The 24,546-nt window shown below is 51.3% G+C and overlaps 12 protein-coding genes across 12 annotated transcripts; 5 read left to right on the forward strand and 7 right to left on the reverse strand.

The window, feature by feature from the left end:
* Nucleotides 1-763: 763 nt before the first annotated feature.
* K460DRAFT_182178 (carbohydrate-binding module family 18 protein) lies at nucleotides 764-1,982 on the reverse strand. The gene is made up of 5 exons (XM_040927062.1): nucleotides 1,751-1,982; nucleotides 1,587-1,702; nucleotides 1,470-1,524; nucleotides 1,035-1,423; nucleotides 764-985 (listed from the first exon to the last, which is right to left on the reverse strand). Exons 1-5 carry the CDS (start codon nucleotides 1,885-1,887, stop codon nucleotides 849-851), a joined length of 834 nt encoding a protein of 277 aa, XP_040784870.1. The 5' UTR covers nucleotides 1,888-1,982; the 3' UTR covers nucleotides 764-848.
* Nucleotides 1,983-3,726: 1,744 nt separating this feature from the next.
* Nucleotides 3,727-5,538, reverse strand: K460DRAFT_370284 (glycosyltransferase family 31 protein). The gene has a single exon (XM_040934128.1). The coding sequence runs from the start codon at nucleotides 5,523-5,525 to the stop codon at nucleotides 4,191-4,193; it is 1,335 nt and encodes a 444-aa protein (XP_040784871.1). The 5' UTR covers nucleotides 5,526-5,538; the 3' UTR covers nucleotides 3,727-4,190.
* K460DRAFT_182204 (uncharacterized protein) lies at nucleotides 3,751-4,348 on the forward strand. The gene has a single exon (XM_040927063.1). The coding sequence runs from the start codon at nucleotides 3,837-3,839 to the stop codon at nucleotides 4,179-4,181; it is 345 nt and encodes a 114-aa protein (XP_040784872.1). The 5' UTR covers nucleotides 3,751-3,836; the 3' UTR covers nucleotides 4,182-4,348.
* A 428-nt stretch (nucleotides 5,539-5,966) lies between the features above and the next one.
* Nucleotides 5,967-6,797, forward strand: K460DRAFT_409726 (uncharacterized protein; the record flags this gene model as incomplete). Its single annotated transcript, XM_040937284.1, has 2 exons — nucleotides 5,967-6,080; nucleotides 6,294-6,797. The coding sequence occupies 2 exons, from the start codon at nucleotides 5,967-5,969 to the stop codon at nucleotides 6,795-6,797; spliced, it is 618 nt and encodes a 205-aa protein (XP_040784873.1).
* A 109-nt stretch (nucleotides 6,798-6,906) lies between these two features.
* K460DRAFT_291668 (uncharacterized protein) lies at nucleotides 6,907-7,815 on the reverse strand (the record flags this gene model as incomplete). The annotated part of the gene is made up of 1 exon (XM_040929299.1): nucleotides 6,907-7,815. The coding sequence occupies one exon, from the start codon at nucleotides 7,813-7,815 to the stop codon at nucleotides 6,907-6,909; it is 909 nt and encodes a 302-aa protein (XP_040784874.1).
* Nucleotides 7,816-8,313: 498 nt separating this feature from the next.
* On the forward strand, nucleotides 8,314-9,528 carry K460DRAFT_293462 (uncharacterized protein; the record flags this gene model as incomplete). The annotated part of the gene is made up of 1 exon (XM_040929420.1): nucleotides 8,314-9,528. One exon carries the CDS (start codon nucleotides 8,314-8,316, stop codon nucleotides 9,526-9,528), a length of 1,215 nt encoding a protein of 404 aa, XP_040784875.1.
* A 2,156-nt stretch (nucleotides 9,529-11,684) lies between these two features.
* Nucleotides 11,685-15,250, reverse strand: K460DRAFT_388990 (SPT16-domain-containing protein). The gene is made up of 4 exons (XM_040935721.1): nucleotides 15,006-15,250; nucleotides 14,865-14,949; nucleotides 13,110-14,810; nucleotides 11,685-13,056 (listed from the first exon to the last, which is right to left on the reverse strand). The coding sequence occupies exons 1-4, from the start codon at nucleotides 15,183-15,185 to the stop codon at nucleotides 11,960-11,962; spliced, it is 3,063 nt and encodes a 1,020-aa protein (XP_040784876.1). The 5' UTR covers nucleotides 15,186-15,250; the 3' UTR covers nucleotides 11,685-11,959.
* Nucleotides 15,251-15,451: 201 nt separating this feature from the next.
* K460DRAFT_292457 (mitochondrial carrier) lies at nucleotides 15,452-16,731 on the forward strand (the record flags this gene model as incomplete). Its single annotated transcript, XM_040929353.1, has 2 exons — nucleotides 15,452-15,665; nucleotides 15,719-16,731. 2 exons carry the CDS (start codon nucleotides 15,452-15,454, stop codon nucleotides 16,729-16,731), a joined length of 1,227 nt encoding a protein of 408 aa, XP_040784877.1.
* Nucleotides 16,732-19,419: 2,688 nt separating this feature from the next.
* K460DRAFT_370290 (uncharacterized protein) lies at nucleotides 19,420-21,059 on the reverse strand. Its single transcript, XM_040934129.1, has one exon. It carries the CDS (start codon nucleotides 20,633-20,635, stop codon nucleotides 19,604-19,606), a length of 1,032 nt encoding a protein of 343 aa, XP_040784878.1. The 5' UTR covers nucleotides 20,636-21,059; the 3' UTR covers nucleotides 19,420-19,603.
* A 351-nt stretch (nucleotides 21,060-21,410) lies between these two features.
* On the forward strand, nucleotides 21,411-22,559 carry K460DRAFT_358941 (D-isomer-specific 2-hydroxyacid dehydrogenase-like protein; the record flags this gene model as incomplete). Its single annotated transcript, XM_040932151.1, has 1 exon — nucleotides 21,411-22,559. One exon carries the CDS (start codon nucleotides 21,411-21,413, stop codon nucleotides 22,557-22,559), a length of 1,149 nt encoding a protein of 382 aa, XP_040784879.1.
* A 131-nt stretch (nucleotides 22,560-22,690) lies between these two features.
* Nucleotides 22,691-23,658, reverse strand: K460DRAFT_182256 (uncharacterized protein). The gene has a single exon (XM_040927064.1). It carries the CDS (start codon nucleotides 23,544-23,546, stop codon nucleotides 22,821-22,823), a length of 726 nt encoding a protein of 241 aa, XP_040784880.1. The 5' UTR covers nucleotides 23,547-23,658; the 3' UTR covers nucleotides 22,691-22,820.
* On the reverse strand, nucleotides 23,387-24,152 carry K460DRAFT_370292 (uncharacterized protein). Its single transcript, XM_040934130.1, has one exon. It carries the CDS (start codon nucleotides 24,058-24,060, stop codon nucleotides 23,536-23,538), a length of 525 nt encoding a protein of 174 aa, XP_040784881.1. The 5' UTR covers nucleotides 24,061-24,152; the 3' UTR covers nucleotides 23,387-23,535.
* Nucleotides 24,153-24,546: the final 394 nt, after the last annotated feature.

Below are 24,546 nucleotides of genomic sequence, written 5' to 3' on the forward strand. Positions count from 1 at the left end.
GGAGCTCGCAACGCTGGAGGAGGAGTTGGATTCGCTAGCAGTTGAAGAAGCAGCTGATGAGCTAGCAATACTTGATGAGGCAGTCTGGCTAGCGGTAGATGAGGCTGTGGAGGTGCTGGCAACACTGGATGAAGAAACAAGCCCGCTGGTAGTAGAAGATGAGCTCGCAACACTAGAAGAGGTAGAGGAGCTAGCAGTAGAGGAGACCGCCGAAGAGCTACTTGCAGCAGACAAAACTGAGGAGCTGGCGGAGCTGACTACAGGCGTGGAAGAAGCGCTGAAGATAGACGACGAAGAGGCACCGCAGACGGCCTGGTTGCTAGGACCAGAAATAACAGTAAGCGAGATATCATCGAGATTGAAAATCACCTCCCCAGCGTTGCCACCAGAGTTCTTGGTGACCTTCACGAGGAGGGTGTGGGTTGCACCCTTCACAGTAACAGAACCTCCGAACTGTGTCCAAGCAGTGTCTTGAGCGACGATGCTACCGCAAGATACACCATCGAGAAGAATTTCGAAGAGGGTGAATACTTCTTCGGAAGGTACACGCAGACCCTTGGCCCATGCCGTGCAGCTAACTGTAGTATCAGCTGGAATGGCGATATTCTGTTGGCGGTATTGGAAGACGCGCGCCGTAGCGGTCGTTGCCGTACCACGGAGACGGAAGCTCCCCGAGTGAGAAGAAGGAGGACCAGCTTGAAGTACTGAACGGCTCCAGCCTGTGCTCGAGACGGCTGACCAACCATTCTCACCTCCAGCTTCGAAACCACCATTATTGACGTACTGAACTTTGGCAGGCGTGAAGCAGCTCGGTGACGAAGTAGGATTCTGTGTAGCTCCGGCAGGAGTCACGACGGACGACGATGTTCTCGCCGCGCCTGAGGCGGATGAGCTAGCGAATGTTGAAGGCGCGAGGGTCGATGAACTAGGTGCGAAAGAGGACGAGCTAGTACGAGTAGAAGAAGCGACACCCGAGGATGAAGAGCTGACAGAATTAGAAGACGGGGCGATAGCGGCGGATGAAGAACGCGAACTTGAGCTGGACGAACGTGTGCTTGAGCTAACAGTAGACGTACGCGTGCTCGAGCCGGCAGTGGAAGAACGAGTGCTCAAACTAACAGTAGACGAACGAGTGCTCAAACTAGCAGTAGACGAACGAATGCTTGAGCTAACAGTAGATGAGCGAATGCTTGAGCTAACAGTGGACAAACGCGAGCTTGAGCGAACGGTAGAAGAACTGGCGCTTGAGCGGACAATGGATGACGAGCGAACCGTGGACGAAGGACGAGCGGTAGACGACGAAATAGTACTGCTACGTAGCGTCGTAGGGCGTGCAGAAGACGACGCAGCGTTGGTGCAAGTACCAAATGCTGAGTTGCAGCCAGTCCCGCAGTGGCTAGTCGATGAACCACACCAGCCATACCTTTGTGGGTCAGTGTGGTCGTGAAGTTAGAGTTGATTACACGTACTGAGAGCAGCAGTTTCCGAACCCACTGCCTGGACAAGTATAGCCATTGGTACCACCTGAGATACGAGTAAAATATCAGTTCAAAGCCTCTTGAGATGGTATATTAGGGTTTACAAACCGCAAGTGCCATCAGGTGAGAGCGAACTGCCGGGAGTAGACGACGTGGTGCAGATACCGAAACCGGACTGACAGCCAGCAGCACAATGCGCGGGCGTAGATCCACACCAGCCGTGCCTAAGAGTGTCAGTGTGGACTCGTACGGAAATGCGCAGTATTACTTACTGAGAACAGCAGTTGCCGTAGGTCGAGCCCTCACAGGTGAGCCCCCCATTCGCCGAGCCACAACGGCCAGTGTTGCTCACTTGCTGGGCGGAGACAGCCGTTAGGGCCGTGATGACCCAAATGAGTGCCGTACGCATGCTCAAGGTGTGCCAATGAGATCGAGATATGATTAGGATGCTATATTAACGAGTGTAAGGTTCGGGCCAGAAAGAATGATGACACCGAGAAAGACCGTGAAAGGGACACTGAATGAACGGTTGACGAAGGAACGGACGGCGGCTGGTGCGTGGAAGAAATTAGAGGAAGCTAGAGAGTGAGTATATATAAATCAAGATCCAAAGAGGTGTCCCATGCCGCGGAACTTTGGCCCATTGCGCCTCCAGTCATTGCGGTAAAAGCAGTTCGAGTGGCGTCTGTTTTCATTTTGTAAAAGCCCGCTCCTGGGATGGTAAAGCACAGCATCGTGGTATTGGGCAAGGCCCCTGGATTGCCACATGGGCCGGAAAGGCGATTGCAGTCATTAGTAAATGGTGGCTTCGATAAGCGAGATATGACAAGCTTCAGCTCAAGAATGTGCAGCGAGTTCAGCCACGTCGGGCGATGTGGCTTACCGGCCCCAGGGCGGGTTGATAGATTAGCAGAAAGCAATGCTGCGAACGTTCCAGACTCTGGTACCTGTGTCAAATACAAGGGGCAGCTGAGCCGTCCTTCTGGTGAAGTCCGATGTAGAAAGAAGCGCAAAGCGAAGGCTTGATCCACTAGCGGCCAGCTAAACTTCCGTGGCTTAGAATATCATACGCAAGAAAGGAATATTAGGCGAGCCAAGATATCGAATGAGCAACAATCTGCAGTGTTAGGGAGAGCGACACAAGGATGTTACTATTGTGTTATTCCTCAGCGCCTGTGCGGCGACTTCGATACGCGTTTGCTTGACCTTTCTAAGGTCACGTCTTCGCTTGATGATGTGAATGACTTCAACACGTAGAATGCTATGTAGATCCTTGGTCCATACCGGCTTTGCCTCTTCCTGAAAGTATTCCAATGGAGGACGTGGTCAGCAAGCAGCTGTCACATTCACGAAAACAGTGTGCAGAGAGCCGATGGAGTGTGTTCGCCATTCCGATTGTGAAAAGGACTTGTGGAAGTGACTGTTTCACCGATCAAATTCCTACCAATATTGTAGTCCTAGAATCGGTAGGATGGTGAATGCCGGCTCACCACTTTCCGATCGAGTTGCAGCGTGACGAATACTGTAGACCCATGCTACTTTATACGCGCGTTCTAAATTAATTAGTGCCTCGCATTTCTCCATAAGTCTCGCTTTACACCTTGTTTGAGTCGTCTTGTGGAATTCCGATAAATATCGTTCACATCTTACCTTGCTCTCGATGGTGTACTGACAGTAGCTGTCTGAAACCAGCCGGCGCTCGTAAACCATCTTCGAACTGGGGAATCCTGGGGCCTCGCTCCACATTTCTAACGAGTGGAGATTGTGCGCATTGTGATGTGGCTTGTATAGCGTTGTTGTGGCTAGTCAGAGGCTGTAGCGAGGGATTGAAGTGGCGCTCGGACTTTATAGTCACAGGAAGGATTCGCTTGTCGCTAGGAGTACACCTAAGAGCACATTTCGAAGGTGGGGTGAAATATACATGTTTTAGACAACTCTACCGCAAAACGGACTTGATATAGTCTGCCATGCGGCGGAGTGTCATGCTCAACAGCAAGACCGTTGGCGACCTATGGATTGTGCAATCCATGAAGTTGTTTTTGGATTCGTTTTGCCGTCGGCAGGATAGCGAGGTCGGAGACTGTAATTCCAAGACAACCCAATCCCTGACAGAGTGCGGCCCGGAATTGCCACCTCTCCAGTCTTGGCCTACGATCATGCCATTCCACTCTTTGGACGACCGATGAGTCCCGAACATATATTCGGTAACTTCGAAAGTTAACGATACTGGTGAGGGAAGATCGGCTTCCCAGGTTGAACTCCACGGCATGCTAAAGGCCTCGCAGGGTCATATGGCTGTGGATGCTAATAGATAATTGAGCATTCAAGGGTAATGATATATAATGTCAGCTTTGTAAGATGCATACCCAACGTCCTAACTATCGAGTGCGCATAATCAAACGACGTACGCTTGTCCGACTAGCAGTCTCCACTGTAGATTCGAACCGAAAGAAACGTATTTCAAGACCGCCTCTTTTGAATTTCAAACACTGTACATTGTGTCGCAGGTGCGACGATGGGAGCCAATCTTCTCCAAGGAAATCTTCAACCAGAACGCCGAGACCGAAGCTAAAGCCGAAATGTGGTAACGCGCCGCCCAATATGTACAGTGCAGCATCACTTATGTGTATATGGGTATCAAACGCCGTACAATGCCGTAAATCGTACAAGAATAGATATCGTAGTGTCGTCTCTTCCTTCTGAGCATACCGCTCATGGGTTTGAGTGGACAAAACGTGCGCCCTGACATGGCGAGTGAGCTTGTTTGAAAGCCTTTATCCGACCTAACATCCATCCTGATGTCCATGTTCGTTCTTCTGCGGGTGGCTGGTGATGGCCGAGCCGTATAGAGTATCCTAATCGGCACTCTGTCCCAGAATACTCGAACTGGAAGCATTTGCTGTCGCCAAGGCAAGCCTTGTAGCATTTGTCGAAAGACTTCGCAGCGCCCTTGCCCGCTTTGTAACTAACGTCCTCGGATATGTTCGACCAGTCTTCAGCTTTCTCTTGAATATGCGGCTCAATCATGGTAAAGAGCTCTTCAAACGTCAGCGGCCTGCTCGGATGCGATCGGGTCGATTCCCATTGTGACAATCTCGTGAAATCGTCTTCTGCGAGGTGGTGCATGGTGATGATGGCTTCGCACCACTGTTCCTTGTCAAAGCGAACAGTAGGGGGCTTCTCGCCGTTGAACATTGGCCAGTAGCCTCGGAGGGGCACACCACTCTTCTTCAGCACCTGTGCCAGCACTTCATCACCACAGCACTGCTTCTTCATATCCACACCAAAGAAGTGTGTGCCGGGGAAGTGCTTGTTCTCGCCAAACATCCTGCCCAGAGCTATGATCTTGTCCAGCGCAGCGCGCGATAGTATGAAGCCAGTCCCGCCGTGTGCAAAGACTGTCTTCTTCTTGGGCCAAACGGGAGAGCCAAAGTAGTAGGCTGTTTTTGGATTGAAGGGTGCCAGAAAACGGTGTAGATTGTCGTAGTTGACGTAGGTATCCAGCTCGATAAAGACATACCATTGCGACTCGGGCCGCATGTATGACGTCCACTCCATCATGGGCAGAAACTTGTACTTGTCCAGCCGCCAGCCCTCGTCTGACTTGGACTCGGAGCTGTTCGCAGCCTGTATGCGGTCGTAGACGTCGAAGTCCGGGTTGTTGAACTTGTATTCGGGGCGCAAGTGAGCGAGGGCATCGGCTATCTCGAAGCCGTTGTATTGGTCTTTGCGATCCGAGAAGACGAGCAGGTCCTGTTTGCATCTGCCTAAGCGGTTCAAATAGACAGGCAGCTGCGTCGCCGCTTCTCCCGCGCCAATCTTCAACACAATGGTGACACGGTCCATGACGCCCGCGGTGAATGGAGAGCACTCCTCGCCAAAGTGCACCTTCGAGACAGGGCCGGCTCGGGCAGGAGGGGAGTGCTCGTGGAGCGTGTCATAGCCACGCTTTCCGCGAAAGAGGCCGGGTAGAAAAGACGAGAAGAAGAATGTGCACAGCACTGCAGCAGCACACAGCAAGCGCAGCGGCGTCAATCGCACCATCATGGTGGTGATGGTGCTGTGCATGAAGACAAGATGTTTGGGGGCACGCGGGCCTGACGCACGACATGGCGCTAGGAATTCCGCGAACCAAACCGGCTAGCGTACTTCGGTATTCGAGTCTAGCCTAATGAATTTGCTGCCTACTCCACAGACATCGGACGACACAAATCACGGTGTTGTGGGAAAGTACTCATCAGTGCCGGCTGAGTGTGGCACGGCGACTACTATTCCTTTCTAGTGAGTATGTAACACTAGTCTGTTACAGTCGAAATGGCCTTCCAAAGCTGCCTTGCACGAGCTACACCCAATATACCAAGGCACTCTTGCGTACGCCGAGCGCTGATCACTGGCTTCGGTCCTTATATTCTTATTCTTATCACAAGTTTAGCGGCTCAACAGTGAAACGACCCATATATCGAAATATCCTAACCCATTTTGCGCATAATGTCGCGTGCGGCACAGTCGACCAACCACCAGCAAGATCCCAGCGGCTACCGTAAGAACGCTCCAATTACCACTTCGTCGGCCTGGAACTACAGTATGCCGAGCGGTTACCCAGTGTGCAGCCTCGGGGACAAAAATGTTTCACACTTTACCCAACCGCTGTGTTGCTGAGCAACGTTGGATGTTTCGTACGTTGCGGCGCAGGCATGGCTGGTATATAGCTCGTAGAACGAGTGATGGCATTGAGTATCACCCATCTGCAGAGGAGTCGCGAGATTCCATCTTTTTCCAATAAAGCATTTCATTCACCGACTCATCGACCATTAGGCATTCGTCTCTTTGAAGCCCAGCTTTCCATACATCATCCTCTACACCATGAAGTGCTTCTTTGCCATTGCATCTGTTCTGGTCTTCGCCATGGCGGCACCCACCCCGCAACCTCAACTCCCAGACAGCAATGCAAATGCCATTGCTCACATCCGTCTCATAGGGGACGCAAACCAACATTACTCTATCGGTCACACACAAGCACCATCAGCACAAAGCGGCAGCATCATCTCCGTCTTAGTTGGACAGTCGATCGACTTCAGCTCCAATGCACCTCGGTTACAGGAAATCGAGATCTCGCGGATATCTCAAGGAGAAAGTCTCGAAGGGGTGGCTGTCTCGGAGAACGATGGAAGTGTGATATGCAAGGCGTTGATCAAGGGATCAAGCGATGGTCCGACGTTCTCGGTGAAGGATGTAGGGGTATTGTTGGACGAGGGGAGGACAGTGAAGCTGACTGGGCTGGCATGTTGGGTCGAGCCTAAGGGAAGTGCCGAGGATTGACTCTGAGCGACTTGGTGTATGGCGTTTGCGTTGCTCGTTTCCTCGGGCCTCCAATTCTCACAACTCTTAATGTCTATTGTTTTCTTTGTCGCACGCATTCCCCCGTTGATTACGGCTTATATCCTTTCAATAGCTTCTCAACCATATCGATGCCAATCTGTTCTTGGGCAGATGGCGATGCTGGTTTCTCTTCCTTTTTCTCTTGACTGAAACCTCCACCTGCCATGATTTGCTCCATCATCCGCATGCCCTTCAGCTCTTGCAAAAGCGGTATATTGTTAAGTGCCTCGGGGTCTATGGTGTCAAAATCAATGCCACTAGTAGGTCTGTACGGGACTTCTACTTGGTAACTGCTCTCGGGAGTTACTACATAGTCGCATTGTACCTCGCCAGCTTTGTCTGGGTTGATCCTCTCCACGCCCAGCTGCGCTTCGTCGACTACTTGACATGTGTGCGCAACAGCGACAACAGGTACTTTGGAGGCCAGGCGCTTGATGTCCTGCAGCAGCGCCCATTGCACCTCGAATAGCGCCTGGCCTTCCCAGATCACTACACCCTGTTTATTGAAGGCCAGACCTCCTATGAGGCACATGTCTACGCAGAGGTCTTCATCCCGAATCTGCGCCAGCGAGACTGCCCGGCCAACGCCAGGCTTCTCCATCCCGTCTAAGCAGGCCGCCAGCTCATATTTATCCTCGCTTATCCTCGCTGGATTCAACAGTACAAAGCCTCTACGAAGTCTGTATGTCGCAACCAGGAGCCTCTTCCCATCTTTGAGTGCTCGATATCGTAACTGCTCGAGGCTGTTGTCGGACGTGACGAGGAGCGTGCTTGCGTTTATGTAGCAAGGCAACTCGACTACGCGATCGACAGCAGACGCGGAGCCGCGGAAATCAGGTGTGAAGGAGAGGAAATCGTAGTTGAAGCGTGAGTCGGGGATAGCATTGCGGAGCAGCTCTTGGTAGACGTGGGCCCAGATGATTTTTCTGCGCTCGTCGGAGGAAATAGGATGGGTCATCGAGACAATTCGTCGTGCGGAGATTTGCGGAGGACAAGCAATGTTGGACGATTATTGCATGGTGTTGAGGGGCAGCTTGAAGAGGGAAGTCGCGTCGGTAGCGCGGTGGCTACGTAATGACTGACCGTCACCCCTTCCCATCCCCCACACTTTTGCCATCTCTTCACAATTGCCACAACACAGCACGAGCTTTTTCAGGCCTCCTGTGGTGTACCAGGAGAGCATAGCCGCTATCGAGATGGCCTTTCATGCACCCGGTATCCTCCGTGTCAGCGTCCCGCAATAGGAGTAGATTCTCATTCGGCTATATGGGCTGTCTGGCATGTAGCCGAAGACTCACATATCAAAGTCAGAATTCTCGAGCATAGTGTGGACCAAAACGGTGCATCTAAAATATAATCGACAATGAATCACACCAAACCAGATGAGCCGGCTATCGCGAGGGCATCGTACGAATCGGCACAACAGGACATGGATCTAACGGCTCCCGAGCAGCCCATGAGAGAGCCGAGCACAACCTCAATATCTACTCCCAAGTCAGGAAAGAAGCTAGATGCATCTCTCAAGATTCCGGATGGTCTACCATCTGAGAAGCGGGTACAAGACAGAACCTCCAAACGCACAAGAGCCCTAGGAGTCCTGAAATGGTTCGTGCGAGATCAGTGGTTTCTTCTAGCGATGGCTGCAGTCGTCCTTGTTTCGTCTCAAGTCCAGATTCCGGCATCACAACAACGGATCAAACGGACGGTGGTCACATACCTCACAGTCTCGGTTATCTTCTTCATCAACGGCTGCACACTCGAGACCAGCCTCCTGGTGGCGAATTACATGCGATGGAAGTTACATGCCTTCGTCCAGTTGCAATGCTACCTCGTCTGCTCAGCCGCCACCTTCGCCATCGTCAGTCTATGTGCGACCAATCCTAACTTCATGGACCCATGGCTCCTCATTGGCTTCCTCTTTATTGGCGCCGCACCCACCACCATGTCTTCGAATGTTGTCATGACAAGACAAGCTCATGGCAACGCTGCGCTCACTGTTGTCCAATCTGTCATCGGCCAGTTCCTCTGCCCTTTCCTGACACCAATAATACTGCAGATGTACTTGTCCACCGGGGCATGGTATAGCAAAGTGCTTGTGGATGGCAAAAACTACCAGGAGATCTACCGGCGCGTATTCATGCAACTGGGGCTGTCACTTTTCGTCCCCATGCTCATGGGCCAGATAGTGCAGTGGTTTTTTCCGAAGCAGACTAAGAAGATCTTCTTTGAGTGGAAGCTGATCAAACTGTCATCCATCGCACTGCTCACCCTAGTGTGGCAGACTTTCGACCAAGCCTTCCACTCCCGTGCATTCAAACAGGTCAAACCATCCAACATCGTCTTTGTCGTCTTCATCTCGATCGCATTGTACTTCATCTGGTTGGTCATATGTTTTGTAGCCTCGGGTTTATGGCTTCCAAAAAAGGATGTTATCGCATGTTGCTACTTGTGCCCAAACAAAGCACTCGCCATGGTCGTCGCTGTCAGTTCGGTCATGTACATAAACATCAGTCCAATCGAGCAATCGAAGATGCAAATACCGGCCATCATATTTCAGGCATTCCAGGTTGCTATCGGCGGAGTCATGACAATTGCCTTCCGTAGATGGATCAGGCCTGAAGAGCAAAAAGAGAAAGCTGAAATGAACGTGGAAGCAGGAGATCAAAAGTAAGAACTGGACAGCATATCTGGTATTTATTCGTTTGTCGACATACAGATCCCGGTGTTCTATGCCCGGATCTCCACATTTCTACTCGTCGCATCGCTCTAGACAACAACTTCGTTCTCTTATCCGCGTCTTCGCTTCTTCCAACCAAGTCTCTTCTAGATTTTTTCGAAGGAAAACATTGTTCAGTCAAGATGTACAGATAACGCAAAGACGCCGGGAATGCAAAGTCGAACGAACATATCGGCTCGTTAAACTCTCAGTGTGTGCAACAGCAGCCGTTGGGAATCTATCACTGTCAGATCACTCAACCGCTGAGCGATTCAGGGGATACTCACACATGTGCAAATGCCAGTGAAGCCTTCGCAGGGGCATTCAATGCAAGGACTGGGAACAATAGTACCATCTGCATTGCGCACTTCTTTCATCGATCGCTCAAGGCTAACCTATACCCTGCGTTTAGTCGCCACAAACCTCAATCCATAGAATCAACGTACTGCTGCAGGCGATGCGACCGCAAGAGATGCCGCGACAAGCGCGACAAGGGCGGAGAGCTTCATGATATCAAGTCTTCGGGTGGGTGTTGTTTTCGATTAGTCTCCAAATGGGTGCGACGATTTCGATTCTGATGTTGCGAAACGAATTGATACAACAACACATCGAACATGAAGTAGCGACCCGCCAGTTCTTAAGCAGCAATTCTTCTGTCCATCAGTCTAAAATTAACCCCTTCTCTGGCCTTCCAGTGTCCTGTGCACCCACTCATTCACTCCACTCATTCACTTAATCAACCTGTAGATTGGGTACGACGAACGGCCGGATCCCCCGTTCCTCGTGGCAGATGTAATATACATATAGTTCATTTAAGCTAAGCTAGACTTGTGTTCCGAAATGTGCGCTAGCCCTGGGGTGCAGTGTGTCCATGGGTGGCCAGATGGCTCCCGGATAAACGGTAGAACTAGGATTCATATGAACAGCCCGGAAGATCGAAAGGGTTTGCAAGGCATTTATGGCACTTGTTATAGCGTAGCACCAGTCCTGAACGTCGGTTTGTCACCTACGAAACGAGGCCCTGTGACAGGACTATAGAGCATGTGAATGGAGGTTCAATGCAGACAGATCGGATAACGCCTGCCTTTAGTCTATTGGCTTCACGACTTCCCTTGTCGGCCTGAAAAGATGGAATCCTTCAAACCCTTCAGGTCAATTAGCAGTGTGCCTTCTGCTGTCGTGCATTATCGACCCGGAGACCAGTTTACACGCCACTCAAGGTGGACCTTGGTATCTAACGAGCCGCAAAGCACAGCATATTCTTCGCCGATCCGGGTCACACCGAATTATTCTCCAGATCTAGACTCGCAACTGTAACTACGCACGAGCCTATCGCACTAGCATTGAGTGCCTATACGGGCAGAGACTCACTTCAACCATCGGACTACTGCACACTAAGCAGCCGTTATCAGCAAAATTTCTGGTCTAGGTAACTCGCCTAGGAAATTTACATTGCTGTGGCGTACGTCGCTTAAGCTGATTGCCGTATGCAAGACCTTCCGTCCACATTGCCTAGCACACAATGGCACGAACAACAGCTCTCTTCACCGTTATTCCCACTATTTACACCTAGCGGCTAAAGAAACGCATACACGAGACATCATATTTTACATGTTGTGGATCTCGAAAAGTCTATGGGTAAGTTCAATAATGGAGAGTTTTTCCACGGACTCATGGACTATGAGACACACCTTATTCGCTGGCCCAGTAGCAAAAATACTTGGATCGTCTCCTGAATGATCTCGTCGAGTTTGATCATCCGGCCAAAAAAAACATACAACAGCGGGGATTCGCCAGTGGTCACCCACCTGACTACTAATCCGCCGGTATCCTGCTTAAGTACCGCTGAGCGAACGGGAAGCGCTGAATTCAGGATCCTATGGTCGTATGTGGAATGCTGGTCCGGTTGTTGCGTACATAATAAAAGGTGAACTTTGATAATCACAAGATATCTAAGGTATCGGTTACTAGCGTGGCCGATTAGGCCTAGGCCGCAGATACTATGAGCAATTGCACGAGGGATTGCTGACTCTAGATGGATAAGCCTCAATCGGTCGGTTTTCGAGCGAGGATGAGGATGTAGTTAGCATCGCTGACTCTGTGAGAACTGTAGCTTAGCGTTACATGTGTTTAGGCGTCTTGCAAGGTCTGTACTCCGAGATATCATATTACAGACGAGTCATTTGAATAGAATACACTGATTGCTTATTCCAAGTTTCGTAGAACGCCAGACGCTCGCTCCAATCGGTATCACGTCCCATACGCTACCGCATTACTCGGCCCAAGTGGCGTACAATCTTACAAGAAGTAGAGAAGGAAATGGCAGGATATCCGAGAACTGCTGCCGCGATAATTTGTCTGGCATACCAAATGCGCCAAGACGCGCTTATCGCTTCCGCTTCTTGCCCTTATCCTCGTCGTCTTCATTCAGCGTGCCCTCCTTATCCTTCCGCGCAGCTTTCTTGTCCAGCTCATCCCAGCTCTCGCCCTCTGAAAACTCATCCTCAGACCCCTCATCGCTCATCTCCTCACTTGCGTTCTCATCAAAGTCGCTCTCCGCGCTTGACTCGTCCGAGACTGCTAGCTCCGATTCCGAGACCTCAAACGCAGACTCTTCTTCCTCTTCGCCATCATCCTCGTCGTCGGTTTCGGTCGAGAGGAATGACCAACCACCATCAGCGAAGAACTGATGTGGATCAGAAGTAACGGTCTTCATGATTGTAGCCCAATTGAGGTTGAGCGGACCTTCGGTGAAGGGAATGTCGACCGAGTCCAACCAGTCTTTGACGGGATCGAGAGACTCGACGGGGATGGTGTTGATGTGCACGGGTGGGCGGTTATAGTCCTTGAATACAACGACCATGTCGAAATTTCGTAGACCGAACTGCACACGTTCGAGATGTACAATCTCGATCTCTGAGAGGGTAAGGCAGGTGAACGGTGGCTCGGTGAGCTGGACGAGGCAGTCTGTAGTCGGTTGTACAAGAACCGAAGACCGTGAGGGCACACCGTTGAAGCCAAGCTCCCGGTAGGGGATATCGACGCTGACGTTCTCGTTCCGCGCTGCATCGGCAATCTTTTCGGCGAAGTTCTTGAACTCCTTGTCGAGAGCTGCACGCCGCCTACGCTCTTCTTGCTCTTGCTCAAACTCCTCTTCATCACCAAACTTGTGTCGGCGCTTGCGGTTGCCCGTCTCGTCAAATTGCATCTCAGTGGCTTCGCGGACAAACTGCACATCCTTGGTCTTCTTTTTGCCAAGCATGATAGGGTTCTTCAGATGGACGTGGATGATGACGATCAGCTCGTGCTGCGAGGGCTGGAAGAAAAGGTGCTTCATGTTACTGAACAGGACATCGATCTTAGCTGTGCCGTTGCCATGAACATAGCGCAGACCGTTTTGATGAATCTCGACGCTTCCTGGGATACGCTTGCCATCGAGTGCAGGCCGAATGAAGATGAGGTCAAGCATGTGTGGTTTCCGGGCTGTTGCTGTTAGTATGATCCTCAAGTTGAGATATATAAATAGGGTGACTTACTTTTAAGAGGAATGAGTTTATCCTGCTCCACGACGTCCTCCATCTGCTTCTTTTCAGTCTCTCGCCTAACTACATCCTTCTTGAGCTCGGTGATGTCCTTGGTGATTTGGTCAATGCGATTCACGTCGTGAGATTTGAACGTCAGACTGCGGATAAAGTGTGCATTAGGATCTTCAAAGGGCTGATCATCCTTGCGGCCAACACCTTGACCTGGCGAAAGAAAGTTGATACGTAGCGATGTGAAGTCGGCCTCGGGAGTGTGCGATGCGTTCTTGATAGTATGAATATGGAACGGTACAGGCCGACCCATGATTGGGAGGAGCACTGTGAGATTCTTCTTGTCGACAACAATCTCCAGGGTAGCGACAGAAGCAGGAAATTGGTTGTCACGTTTGTACGACTCGAACTTCTTGAACTTCTTCTCCTCGGTACCATTGAGAGACTTTGCGCCTTCGCTGTATTGTTCCAGGCCTTGAGCCTGCTTTTTGGAGTGTAGCTCTCTTTGATGCTGTCGCCGCTGCTCTTCCTTTTCTGCATCCTGATTGGTAGTTCGCTCGTGTCGCGTTCGCGTCTTGGTGATGTTTGTCTGAGCAATAGCGGGAGCTCGCTCCTTCTTCACCTTGGGCTTAGCCTCTTCCTCCTCATCGAAGAAGAACGAAACGGCGTCTAAATCAGAGGTGGTATCCTTGGTGAAGACGGCGCAGTCTCCTTGTCCAACGCGGACCGTGTCCACAAGCACAAGCGAGTAAGATTTGCTCTTCTTGTCTTGCGGCTTGCTGTTCTCCAGATCTTGTAGGCCGGTCTGAACGACCAAGGTCATGCCATCCTTGAGGACACGGACGTTCTTACCGCTCAGAAGAAGCGCGGCATCCTTGTTCTCGGTGCCAATTCCGTATCCGACGTTCTTGGGGAAATGCTTCTCCCACTCGGGTTTCTTTGACTTCAGGTGCGCCAGCGCCTTGTTATAGACATCTTTGGCCACAACGCCGTCTTTGATCGACTTGATGACCAAGTCGTGTATCGCCAAGAGAAGCTTGTACGCAGTCTCCTGCTCCTTGTTCGGTCCAACCATGTAAGTCCGACCCACCATGGCGCCGTATGTCTGGTAGCGGAGACCAAGGATTGAGATAATGACACCTGCGTGCAGGTTGTTGTCGTCCGGCTCTGATGCGAACTTGAGATCGTATGTGCCGCCACTCTGCACTGTCGGTTGCAGACACCAGTCCAGCTGCAGGGAATCGAATGTCTTGGACACCTTCTGCTTTTCGAAGAACTTGGTGTCGTCGATCTTGTTGGCGACCTTGTCGGCGAGGGCTCGGTGGGAGATCTTCTTCTCGGAATCGAGGATATCCGACATTTCCTCGACGAAGTAGTTGGTCATGAGGGCACTCGAAGCGCGCGCAGCATCCCGGATGGTTCGAAGCTCTTTTTCGTCCTTGACGGACAATGCGGCATTCGATAGAATAGGCGCCAGGTCGACCTGGTCTTCCTCGCTGAAGCCTGCATCCTGGAAGGCGGCCCTCCACTCGTCTGCGAAGGCTCCGGTGGCGCTGTCCTTCTTAAGCACAGCGACCTTCTTGCCCGCTTTCTTGAGCGTATCCAAGCATGTCTGGAACTGCTTCTTATTTTCTTCGACATCCTTGCCGCGCACGAGAATCTCGACAGGGACCTTGCCACCCTTCAGAGGCTCTAGGTATGAGGCTGTAGTGTATTAGCACCTTTATTGGCATGCGTGCAAGCGGATAGGGGACTCACCCTTCTTCTTAGTGGTGACAATCTGGAGTACGTCGGGTGTAAGGATGAATAGGGTCGCAGGGAATTCGTAGCCTAGCAGCCATAGCTACAGTGGTTTGCTGTTAGCTTGCTTCGTTCGCAATCATCGCCATGCGCACTCACCTGGAATGCTGCGGGCTTCAGGTAGCTGCCTGGCTCGCTCGCTTTGCCCACAACGGTGGCGAGAGAGCTTGCGCCCTGAAATATCTGGTCGCCAGAGCGCTTGTCGGCTTTCCACTTGGTGACGAGGCTGCTCAGACGCTCCTGGAAGGCCTGCTTGTCGATGACAATTTCGTCCGCCATGATTGAAGGCGTGCGCGCAATAGGATGCCGTTCCTTCAGCTGTCTTGACGGGGCTGAGAAGGAGGTTGAGGAGAGAGAGCGACGATGGAGAAAAGTCGCGAGTCGAGGTAGATGAATGGCGACGCGGAGACGCGATTTAAGGTGGGGCCCGAGCTTCGCGACTGCCTTCACCCACTTCAACCACTGAGCGGGCCACGACCAAACCCTCAGCTTGGCTTGCAGCAGTTCGTCACCGGCCTCTCTCACCTCCTCGTCCATGCCAGGAGATGACGGCCGGCTCCAGTGCGCGCGCTGGAGTCCTTCCCTACAGTCATGGCCGCAATGACAATGATGGCTCCTCCAATGGCCCCCAGCAGCCGACCAAGGCTCCAGCAACGGGCGTGCAGGCGGCGGGCATGCGGGCTGTCGCCGCTCAGATGGTGGCCTTCTACTTCAGAGCGCCTGTGAAAGCCTTTTTTCGGGGGAGAATAGACTACATGGGTGGGTCCATCTGTCCCAAAGTCGAAGTGAGCCATGTACTAATGTCCCCCCAGGCTATGCTAGAGCTATCAATCCGCACATCAGCGCTGCGGCTGGGTGGTCGTGGAGAATGACAACACCAGCTATACTCGCCCATGCGATACGAACTGAGGGATGGAGTGTCATACCGAACCAGGTGCTCCCGCCGTTGATGGCCAACACATGCATCGGCGCAGTTCTCTACACGGCATACCTCCACAGCCTCTCCTCGTTACATGCGCCCTCGTCGTACCAGACCAAGCGCGTCTTCCCTCCACCGCCTCCCTCGGTGACCTTTACTGCAGGCTTCGTGGCCGGCGGCATCCAGTCGGTTGTCGCCGCGCCATTCGACGCTCTGCAAACTCGCTTCCGCACTGCCGATATCCTCGAGGGCAAGTACAAGACCATGTGGCACTATGCCGGCCACAAGCTAGGTTCCATTGGTCTGCAAGGCATATTTGCTGGTTGGACGTTAAGCTTCGTCAAGGATGCTCTTGGCGCTGCTGTCTTTTTTGGCACCTTTGAGACCATCAAGAGTCAGGCATATTACGAATACGTCGCCCGCTACTACGGCAGTAGGACGCGCGATACTCTCTTGGACAAATCCATTCCCTACCTGGACGACGACGACAGCCGTCCTGTCATCAGACCTCACTATATGCTCGAGCCCATGTTCTTATTGTTAGCAGGCGTCTCCGCGTCCATTACCTCCCAACTCGTTCAACATCCCCTCTCCGAAATTCAAGACGTACATTACCGCCGACTAGAAGCGCTCGACTTCCAAGCCCATGAAGAACGCAGGCCATCACACATCATGCGCCGCTACTACCACGCCTACGAACAGACTTTCGCCCAGTGCGAGAGACTGGCGAAGCGCGCCGGCGGATGGAGAACCTATCTTTACAGAGACTTTCTGATGAGCACAATACGGCAGGTGCCTAGCACAAGTGCCGGCCTGATTGTCTTCGAAGTCGTTCGACGAAAGTATTCTTTCGAGAACGAAGAGGTCATGATCAACCACGAAGATGCGCGCATACTGTTGAATTAAGAACAGGAAGATGACTTACATACTGTACACTATCGCACATGATACCCACTATAGACTTAGACCATGTATATATGTACATTACACGCACATACGGTGTTGCATGGAGAAGATTCGGCACAAGTTTGTATACTTCGTTGACACATCAACTCATTCCTCACGTTAACAGTCTCCAACCTTGGTGCACCAATAAGCAAAAATCTTACACTACAGCATTCGCAGATCTATCAAATCTAAAAGACATAGACTTCAATAATAGGCCCTTATCGTGCCACAAATAATCCCACAAAGCGCCTTCCAACATGCAAGTCTCCCCTCACATTACGAATGAACTCCCAAAGCCCCACAAAGACCTCTAATCCCATCAATGTCCATCCCAACCCAACAGTCCACACCATCCTCGCGTCATGGATCTTGCCCCACGCAGCGCTACTTTCTTCTTCCTCACCACCTTCACCTTCGCCCTCTTTAGCAGCGGGCGAACCCCCTTTCTCCTTTATCTTCGCTTCATGTTTCGAATCGTCATCTCCGTCCGTCAAGCTCTCAAGTACCTTCGTACTACTACTCCCTGTCTTTTTTGGCGTAGGCGTGAGGGAAGACCAGCATCCGTGAGTGAGTGTGACTGTGACGGGGGCTTTTTCCGGATCAGACGGCGTGCTGGTGGATAGGACGGGGCAGTCGGGATCCCAGAGGATTGGTACAGTGGGGTATGAGGATAATGTTGGGAGAGGAGGTGAGTCCTTCGTTTGTGGTGGGTGGTGGGTGCGGGAGGGAGATTGGGTTCGAGGTATGCCGCTTGTAGGCTGGGGGAGTTCAGTGGTTGTGATGTCTTGAGGGTTGGTGGATTTGATGCTAGTGAGCAATTCTAGAGGTGGTAGGTCATCTGTACTTGGTTTGTCTTTTGGTGTGTTGTCTGCTATCACAGGTTCAACATCGGTGGGTGGAGTTTCGTCGTCTGCTAATACAGGCTCGTCTATCATTTGTGGTAACTCGTTCTCAAACAGATGAGATTCTTCTGGGGGCACTTCATCTGCAGCGCTGGTGGGAGACGGCTCATCAGGCTCGTCGAGCGGTGGACTCGTATCGATTTCGTCTTCTCCCTCGAACTCTTCCTCTCCATGCTCCTTGATCTCGACTCCCTTTTCCCTAACACTTGAAGTAGGAGCAGGTATCGATCTTGTTACTCCAAAACCGGACTTCTCGCGTCCCCACAGTTCCAGCCGTCTGGCCCTCCTGGTCGCCGCGTTAGTTGACGGATCAGCAGTCGCCGATTCCGTGGTTCTCGGAGTATCTTCCTTTTGCGTCGATTTCGCGGTGCGCAGAAAGCTGTTGATGTAGTCGTACCACGAATTCATGCTTGCTACAGTTAGGTAGGGAACGTCTTCACCCTGCTTCTGTGCGATGAAGGAAGATGCTTGAGTCATGCTAGCCTCTTCGACATCGACTGGGAGAGGGCTTGAGGTAGTCTCGGGGAATCCCGGGCGTATCTCTATTGGTATGCTGCTGGTGAGTGTCTTTTTGGGAGCAGGGGTGCTCTTGGGTAGACCTAATCGTGTTCCTGCAGGTATAGCAGTCGCAGCACTTGTGGTGAGAGGCTTGGATGTCTTCGCAGTTCCGGACACTTCGTCAGCCGGTATAGTAGTTTTCATGTTATTAGACGATTGTCTAGATGGCTTCGCAGTCTCAGATTCAGCTCCAGCCTCCTTGGATGTCGCGCCTTTCGCTTTGGTAGATTTCACGGTCGTGCTACCCGCACTCGTCTTTTTTGTCGTTTGCCCTACTTTTTCGCCATAGTTAACCCTCCGACAAAAGTTAACAGCATAGTCCTCGCGAACCGGCACATTCGCTGTGCCGTTTCCAATACCAAGGCTAAGTTCAAAGTAGATGCCTGACCCATCTAGCTTGAGGTCATCTGGATTCTTGGACATCTCTTCTGGCACACCTTTGCAGAAAGCTAGGGCAGTGATGTTAGGCATGTACATAGAAAGGTAGCCTTCAGAACGACGAAGGTCTACCTTCAGGTTGTACAGGTTCGTGCTGCGCTTGTTGAGAGGGTTAGGCAGAGGGGAATCCCAAGGGAGTGTTGTTGTTGCGAGCGGGTCGGTATCGCGTTTTGATATTTTGTGCTCTCCTTTGTCAAAGATGACGGGAACCCCAGAGATTGGGCGTTGAGAGATAGTAGGTTCTTGCCCCCTGGAATTGCCGGGATACGGACTTGGCATCAGATCATCGCGGGTAATGGACCTGATATCTGGTACCGCATTATGAGAGTCTACATATCTGGTCTCGAGATGTAGTTGTGTTGTTTCCTTGCGCGAAATTAACTCATCGGGCTCCGATATGCTTTTTTGCTCTGTAGTATGGTAAAATAGATCTGTGAAGATATGTTCTACATAGTCCTTGCTCTTGGTGGCGCCTGCGAGATCTGAGCGAGCAACAACGTGAGTAGTTAGAAAGAGAAGTAAGATGCCGCATAGTGATTTCATGTTGTTAACAGTCTGCAGTAAGGTAGTTGAGAGTAGGGGAGGGGAGCGTGATAGGGAAGGTAAGAGCGACCGTCAAATGGTTTTGATACGTGCCAAATATTGAATAGGAATATGTGATGCTTTTGCTAAAAAAAAATCGTGATGAGTGGCCCCATTCATTGTCCTCTTGAATCCATTGATTCTACCGTAACTGATGATAACGGGCGAGCCGTGAAAATTGAAAGACCAATATGCTATAATCACAAGCGGAAGTCATCTGCCACCAATTTAACTAAGCTTGGTCGCGAACGAGGTCTTGTTATAGTGGCAGTGCTGACATGCTGTGTAGTTGTTGAAGTTACCCATATTGTTGTCGTAGGCTCAGGAGTACTGCTAACATCAGTTTGATCTCAACAGAAGCCGGGTTTCACGCACCTAGTAGATATACGGTGCACGTGCTTGGTAATATACACTGTCGTGAATACCTCCTGAGTGCTCAGAACGGTTGTTAATGGCTTCCTGTCGGACTTGGTGCTCTCGGTTTCAAATTCAGTCTCCAACAGAAGGATTGTCGAAAGGTCAATACTCTCAACCGTGTCTGTAATCGTAGCCTGCAATGTTTCAACATGAATGGTCCCAGGCCCGGTTACAGTTGTCGATAACTGGACCGTCCGTGTAGTAGTGATAGTGTTTGTGACTATTACAACCTCCCACACCTCCTGATAGCGCTCGCATTCGAGATCACCGTTGTCCAGGACAGTACAGATTTTGACGTCGACATCTGAGGGCGTCTCGCCTGCCGTCAACGATTGCCAAGGAGCGAGCCAGTATGTGTACATGCGCTTGACGGTCGGTGCAGGTGTGATGAGCGAATAATTTGTTGTGACAGGCGTCGGGGTCTCCAGTGTGAAGCCACACTCTGTCGAAAACGTGACCTCTTGACTACAGTCCGTAATAGTGACTTTTGATGCCAACCCAGTAAGCGTAGTGGCACAAACGGTCGTTTGGATAGGCGCATAAGCGGTGGAACAGCTTCCAGTTCCGTCGATAATCGTAGAATAAGCTGTCGTTCCATTGGCGTAAGGCGGCTGCGTTATGGGAAGCAGTGCTATAGGAGGCCCGACACACCAGGTCATCTCAGGAATATAAGACTGAACGACTTGACTTTGCGTGGTGACCTCAACGGGAGAGGCATCGGGAGAAGGGAATATGATGGTAAGTATTGTGCGAGTTGTAGTCGATGATGGATATGGCTCCGTCACGGTATATGTGGTAGTATCGTGGATAGGTTCTGTGATGGTGTAATTGACCGTCACCGGTACCAGTGCTGGGAGAAGCACTGCGACATTTTGCGTGACATTGACGACCTCGTGTGGTAGACCGTGTGGGACTTTTGCGAGCGCATACCGTAATTGTAGTAGAGTTACAATGGCGCGGAGCATACTGAAAGAGTATAGAGACATCGGCAGGTTGGAGCAAGAATATGTGACGTGGAGCTCGCGATAGAATTGAAAAGACAACCAACCCTCTCCATGGCGCCCGTAATGCTGTTGACGTATCGCGTGGAATGTAAGGCATATTGTCACTCCCTTACTTACCGGATGGCGATCCTAACAACCTCACGAGTCTTGCCCTGGATAACTGCTGTTCTAGAAACCGATTGGAATGCCATGACCCTAGGAAGGGAGCTATTAGTGACACTAGTAGACAACAGCCTTGCGCATGCGCGATGAGTTGGTAACCACCACAGTGGTCATGAAACAAACGCCCCATCTTCGGACATGAGATTTTAAATGAGCCTGTTTGAGGTGACATGCACATGTACAGTCGTAGATGAACAGCAAGCGAGGGAAAGGTTGAGGTATGGACGGCAGGCGAGGGGAGGGTTGAGGTATGAACAACAACGAAGGGGGAGGTCATGATTAGTCATCCTACGCGACTTCAGCACGGGCTTTGTGGGTTGCATATCATGGCATGCGACTTGGAGGGTTCCTCCCTACCTCATACCCGCTCAAAGTGACAGCTCGGCTAACCAATGGCTTCTCGTGGTTCCGAAAGCACGACATCAAGCCCCTCAATTGGCCCTGATTCATAAGTGCCGGGCAATAAACGCGGCAACTAGGCTACGTTGTAGACTACTCCATATCCCCGGCCGCTCGTAGCTCTCATGTCTTCGCTTCCGTCACCAGGCGTGTGCATCATCCCTTGGGAACCATCATGACTTCTTCGTCTATCAAGCTCGCTGTCTTGGATGATTACCATAACTTCGCAGCGCAGCACTTCTCCCATATTGACCCCTCCAGGGTTGAAGTTACCGTCTTCCGTGACACGCTACCAGCATATACACACCCCAAGACTACAGATGCCGACCGCAAGGCCCTAGTCGATCGGCTCAAGCCTTTCTCCGCCCTGTCCACGATGCGCGAGCGTACACCATTCCCCAGCGAGCTACTCCATCAGCTGCCCAACCTCAAAGTCATATTTGCGACCGGCGGAAAGTTCGAGAGTTGGGACGTGGATACAATACGTCGGCTAGGCATCAAAGTCTGCGCGGCGCCGGGAAAGGGAAGGACGGATGGAAGAGGCAGTGGCCCGTCTCCGCGTTCATTACCGGTCACGAAAGGCGGGGGTCCTCCGACGACACAGCACATATGGGCGCTCATCCTGGCGCTGGCACGGAACGTAGCTTCTGATGACGCAGTCGTCAAGGGCAAAGGAGTGGCCCCTGGCTGGCAAACCGAGCTGGCTATTGGCTTGCAGGGGAAAACACTAGGCTTGGTAGGTCTTGGAAGACTAGGTGCACATGTAGCAAGGATAGGTGTGCTCGCTTTTGGTATGAAAGTCGTGTGCTGGAGTACAAACTTGACGCAGCAGAAGGCGGATAAATTGGCTGAGGAGGCTGGCCTGGCAGTGACGGGCGGAGGCGTCATTGGTGAGGATGAGAAGACGTTCAAGGTCGTCAGCAAAGAGGACCTATTTCGAACTTCTGACGTCGTAACGGTGCATTATGTGCTCAGCGAGCGCTCGCGAGGCATTGTAGGCGCGCAAGAGCTGCAGTGGATGAAACCTTCTGCCCTCTTGATCAATACGTCTCGAGGACCACTCGTCGACGAAGCAGCGCTACTAAATGTACTCCGGAATGGGCGCATCCGCGGTGCCGCACTCGACGTATTTGATATTGAGCCTCTGCCAGCGGACAGCCCCTGGCGCTCTGAGGATTGGGGTGCTAAGGGTAAGAGTCGGGTACTACTGACACCGCATATGGGGTATGTGGAAGAGGGAACATTAACAACTTGGTATGAGGAGACAGCAGAGAACTTGGAAAGACTTGTCGAAGGGAAAGAGCTGCTGCATTGCATTACATGAGCACCAGAACAAGAGCTGGGGGTTATTTACTTTCTGACTCAAATACTTTGCATCGCCCAATGATCCTCAGGACCTTGACAGGGCGCCCTGTGCTCTGCTTACCTGCTGGTTGACTAGACAATTCAGCGACTTCGAGATAGCAGCGATAACTACTAAAGAAACCAATAAAATAGATTAAATACGTCACGCCCTCCATCCTACAACATTTTGTATACACGAAGTCACGGACGTTGCTAGCCTAAACTTAAAGGCTGCTCTCTACTACACATAGTGTCCTGTACCCTCAGTCCGGCTTTCTCCAACGTCTCCAGTATCGATATGAACTGGCGGCTCCGATGCTTCGAGTTCAGCCGGTGGTCCTGGCACAACATGCACAGCCTTTGAGTCAAGCGCGTTCTGCGCAGCTTCAGTCTCCACTTCGCTCCTCCATCTCCCTCCAAAAAACCATTTGTGCTCCCTGAAATTCCGATCCTGGTCTTCCATCTCGGGTACACTTGGATCTTGGACCGTTGCAGCAGCTTTTCGTCGTTTTCGCAGATAAAGTATTGTCATAACGACTCCGATGATTGCTGCTCCAAGAACAGCACCTACGCCTATACCTGCTTTTGCCCCGGTACTAAGGCTGTTGGATTGAGGCGTACTGGTGGGTTCAGAAAGGTTAGTCGTTGACGTACTCGTGGGCAGAGTTATGTTTATTCGTTTCGCTAGGGATGTTGCATAGTCGCTCGGAAATAACCTGAAGTCGTCTATCTGCCAGGCGACTACGACAGGATCTGCAATTGCTAGACCAGCCGTGAGTGTTGTGATACTCGATATGATAGACGGTACTTGAGACCCGCCGCTAGGGGGTGACCAAGACGTGTATTCGTACACCGGGGTGACGGTCGCGCCACTGTATGCGGGAGTTGTGGTGATAGGAGCATACGCGCGAAAAGCCGTCGAAAAATGACTCAGACAACCACGTGGATATCCAGGATCAAATGTCATACCGCTGACAACAAGCTATTAGTACAAGGATTATGACTAAAGAGGTGCAAAGGCGATTAACAAACCTTCTGCAGCAGCTTGCTTGCCAGAATGTGTGAATGCCGGTGGAGACATTCGATTGGAATGCAGTCACGCCCGCAATAGTTTGTCCATGAGGACATATGCCAGGGCTGTAAGTTGGAGTCTTATACAGCTGACAGTCTTTGTACGAAGGATCAGAGACAATGGACTTTGAAGGATCAACACTGAAAACAGTAAATGGTGGAATCTCCGTATTCCCACATCCAATCGTTCGTGGAGGTTCTAGCATCCACCTATCAAGACATTGGGGGGGAGGAGTATATATAGTTGTAAGTGGCGGTGCATTCAAGCTCGAGGGTCTCGAAGGTATTTCGGGGAACGTGTCTGTAAAAATACGAGTAGTAGTAGCACCAACGTCCGAAAGTGACATGAGGTACGTTGAACAACCTAAAGTTGAAGTATTCCCAGTGCGAGGAGAGCCTACAATAGGCATGTTTGCAATCAAGGAGAGAGATCAAGAGCTTGGGATATACAAAGAGTGCATTAAACGGGGCGAGGCCGAGAAACGGAGCGGAAAGCTTAGGGCACCCCACAGTTCTTAAATCTACGAGTTGAACAAGGCTGAAAGCTGTGTTACCCCAAATACCCCTCTAATAGACATGCATGCATCATGTGAGCTTGCTGTTATAGACCAGTAGCACGATAGTTCACTTAGATAAAGACCAATGATCACCTTTGAGGCTTGCATTATCAATATTTCCGTTTGCCGTATCAGTGCGTTGCGACTTGGGCTTATCGAGCCTTGCGGCTGTAAAAAAGCAGTGTGTTCTCATGTCGAAGGCGCTAAGGATACACGGGAGATTGTATGGGAGCTGTCTATTCTATACTACAAGTATTATTCCTCTTGGTTCCCCATAATCCTCGGGTACGTATGCCGCAGATAGATGCAACCTAAATAGTCGTCAGGGCATAGTTTCCA

The sequence above is a fragment of the Cucurbitaria berberidis genome, assembly GCF_010015615.1.
Source record: "Cucurbitaria berberidis CBS 394.84 unplaced genomic scaffold K460scaffold_5, whole genome shotgun sequence".
In the NCBI taxonomy this organism is placed as follows: domain Eukaryota; kingdom Fungi; phylum Ascomycota; class Dothideomycetes; order Pleosporales; family Cucurbitariaceae; genus Cucurbitaria; species Cucurbitaria berberidis.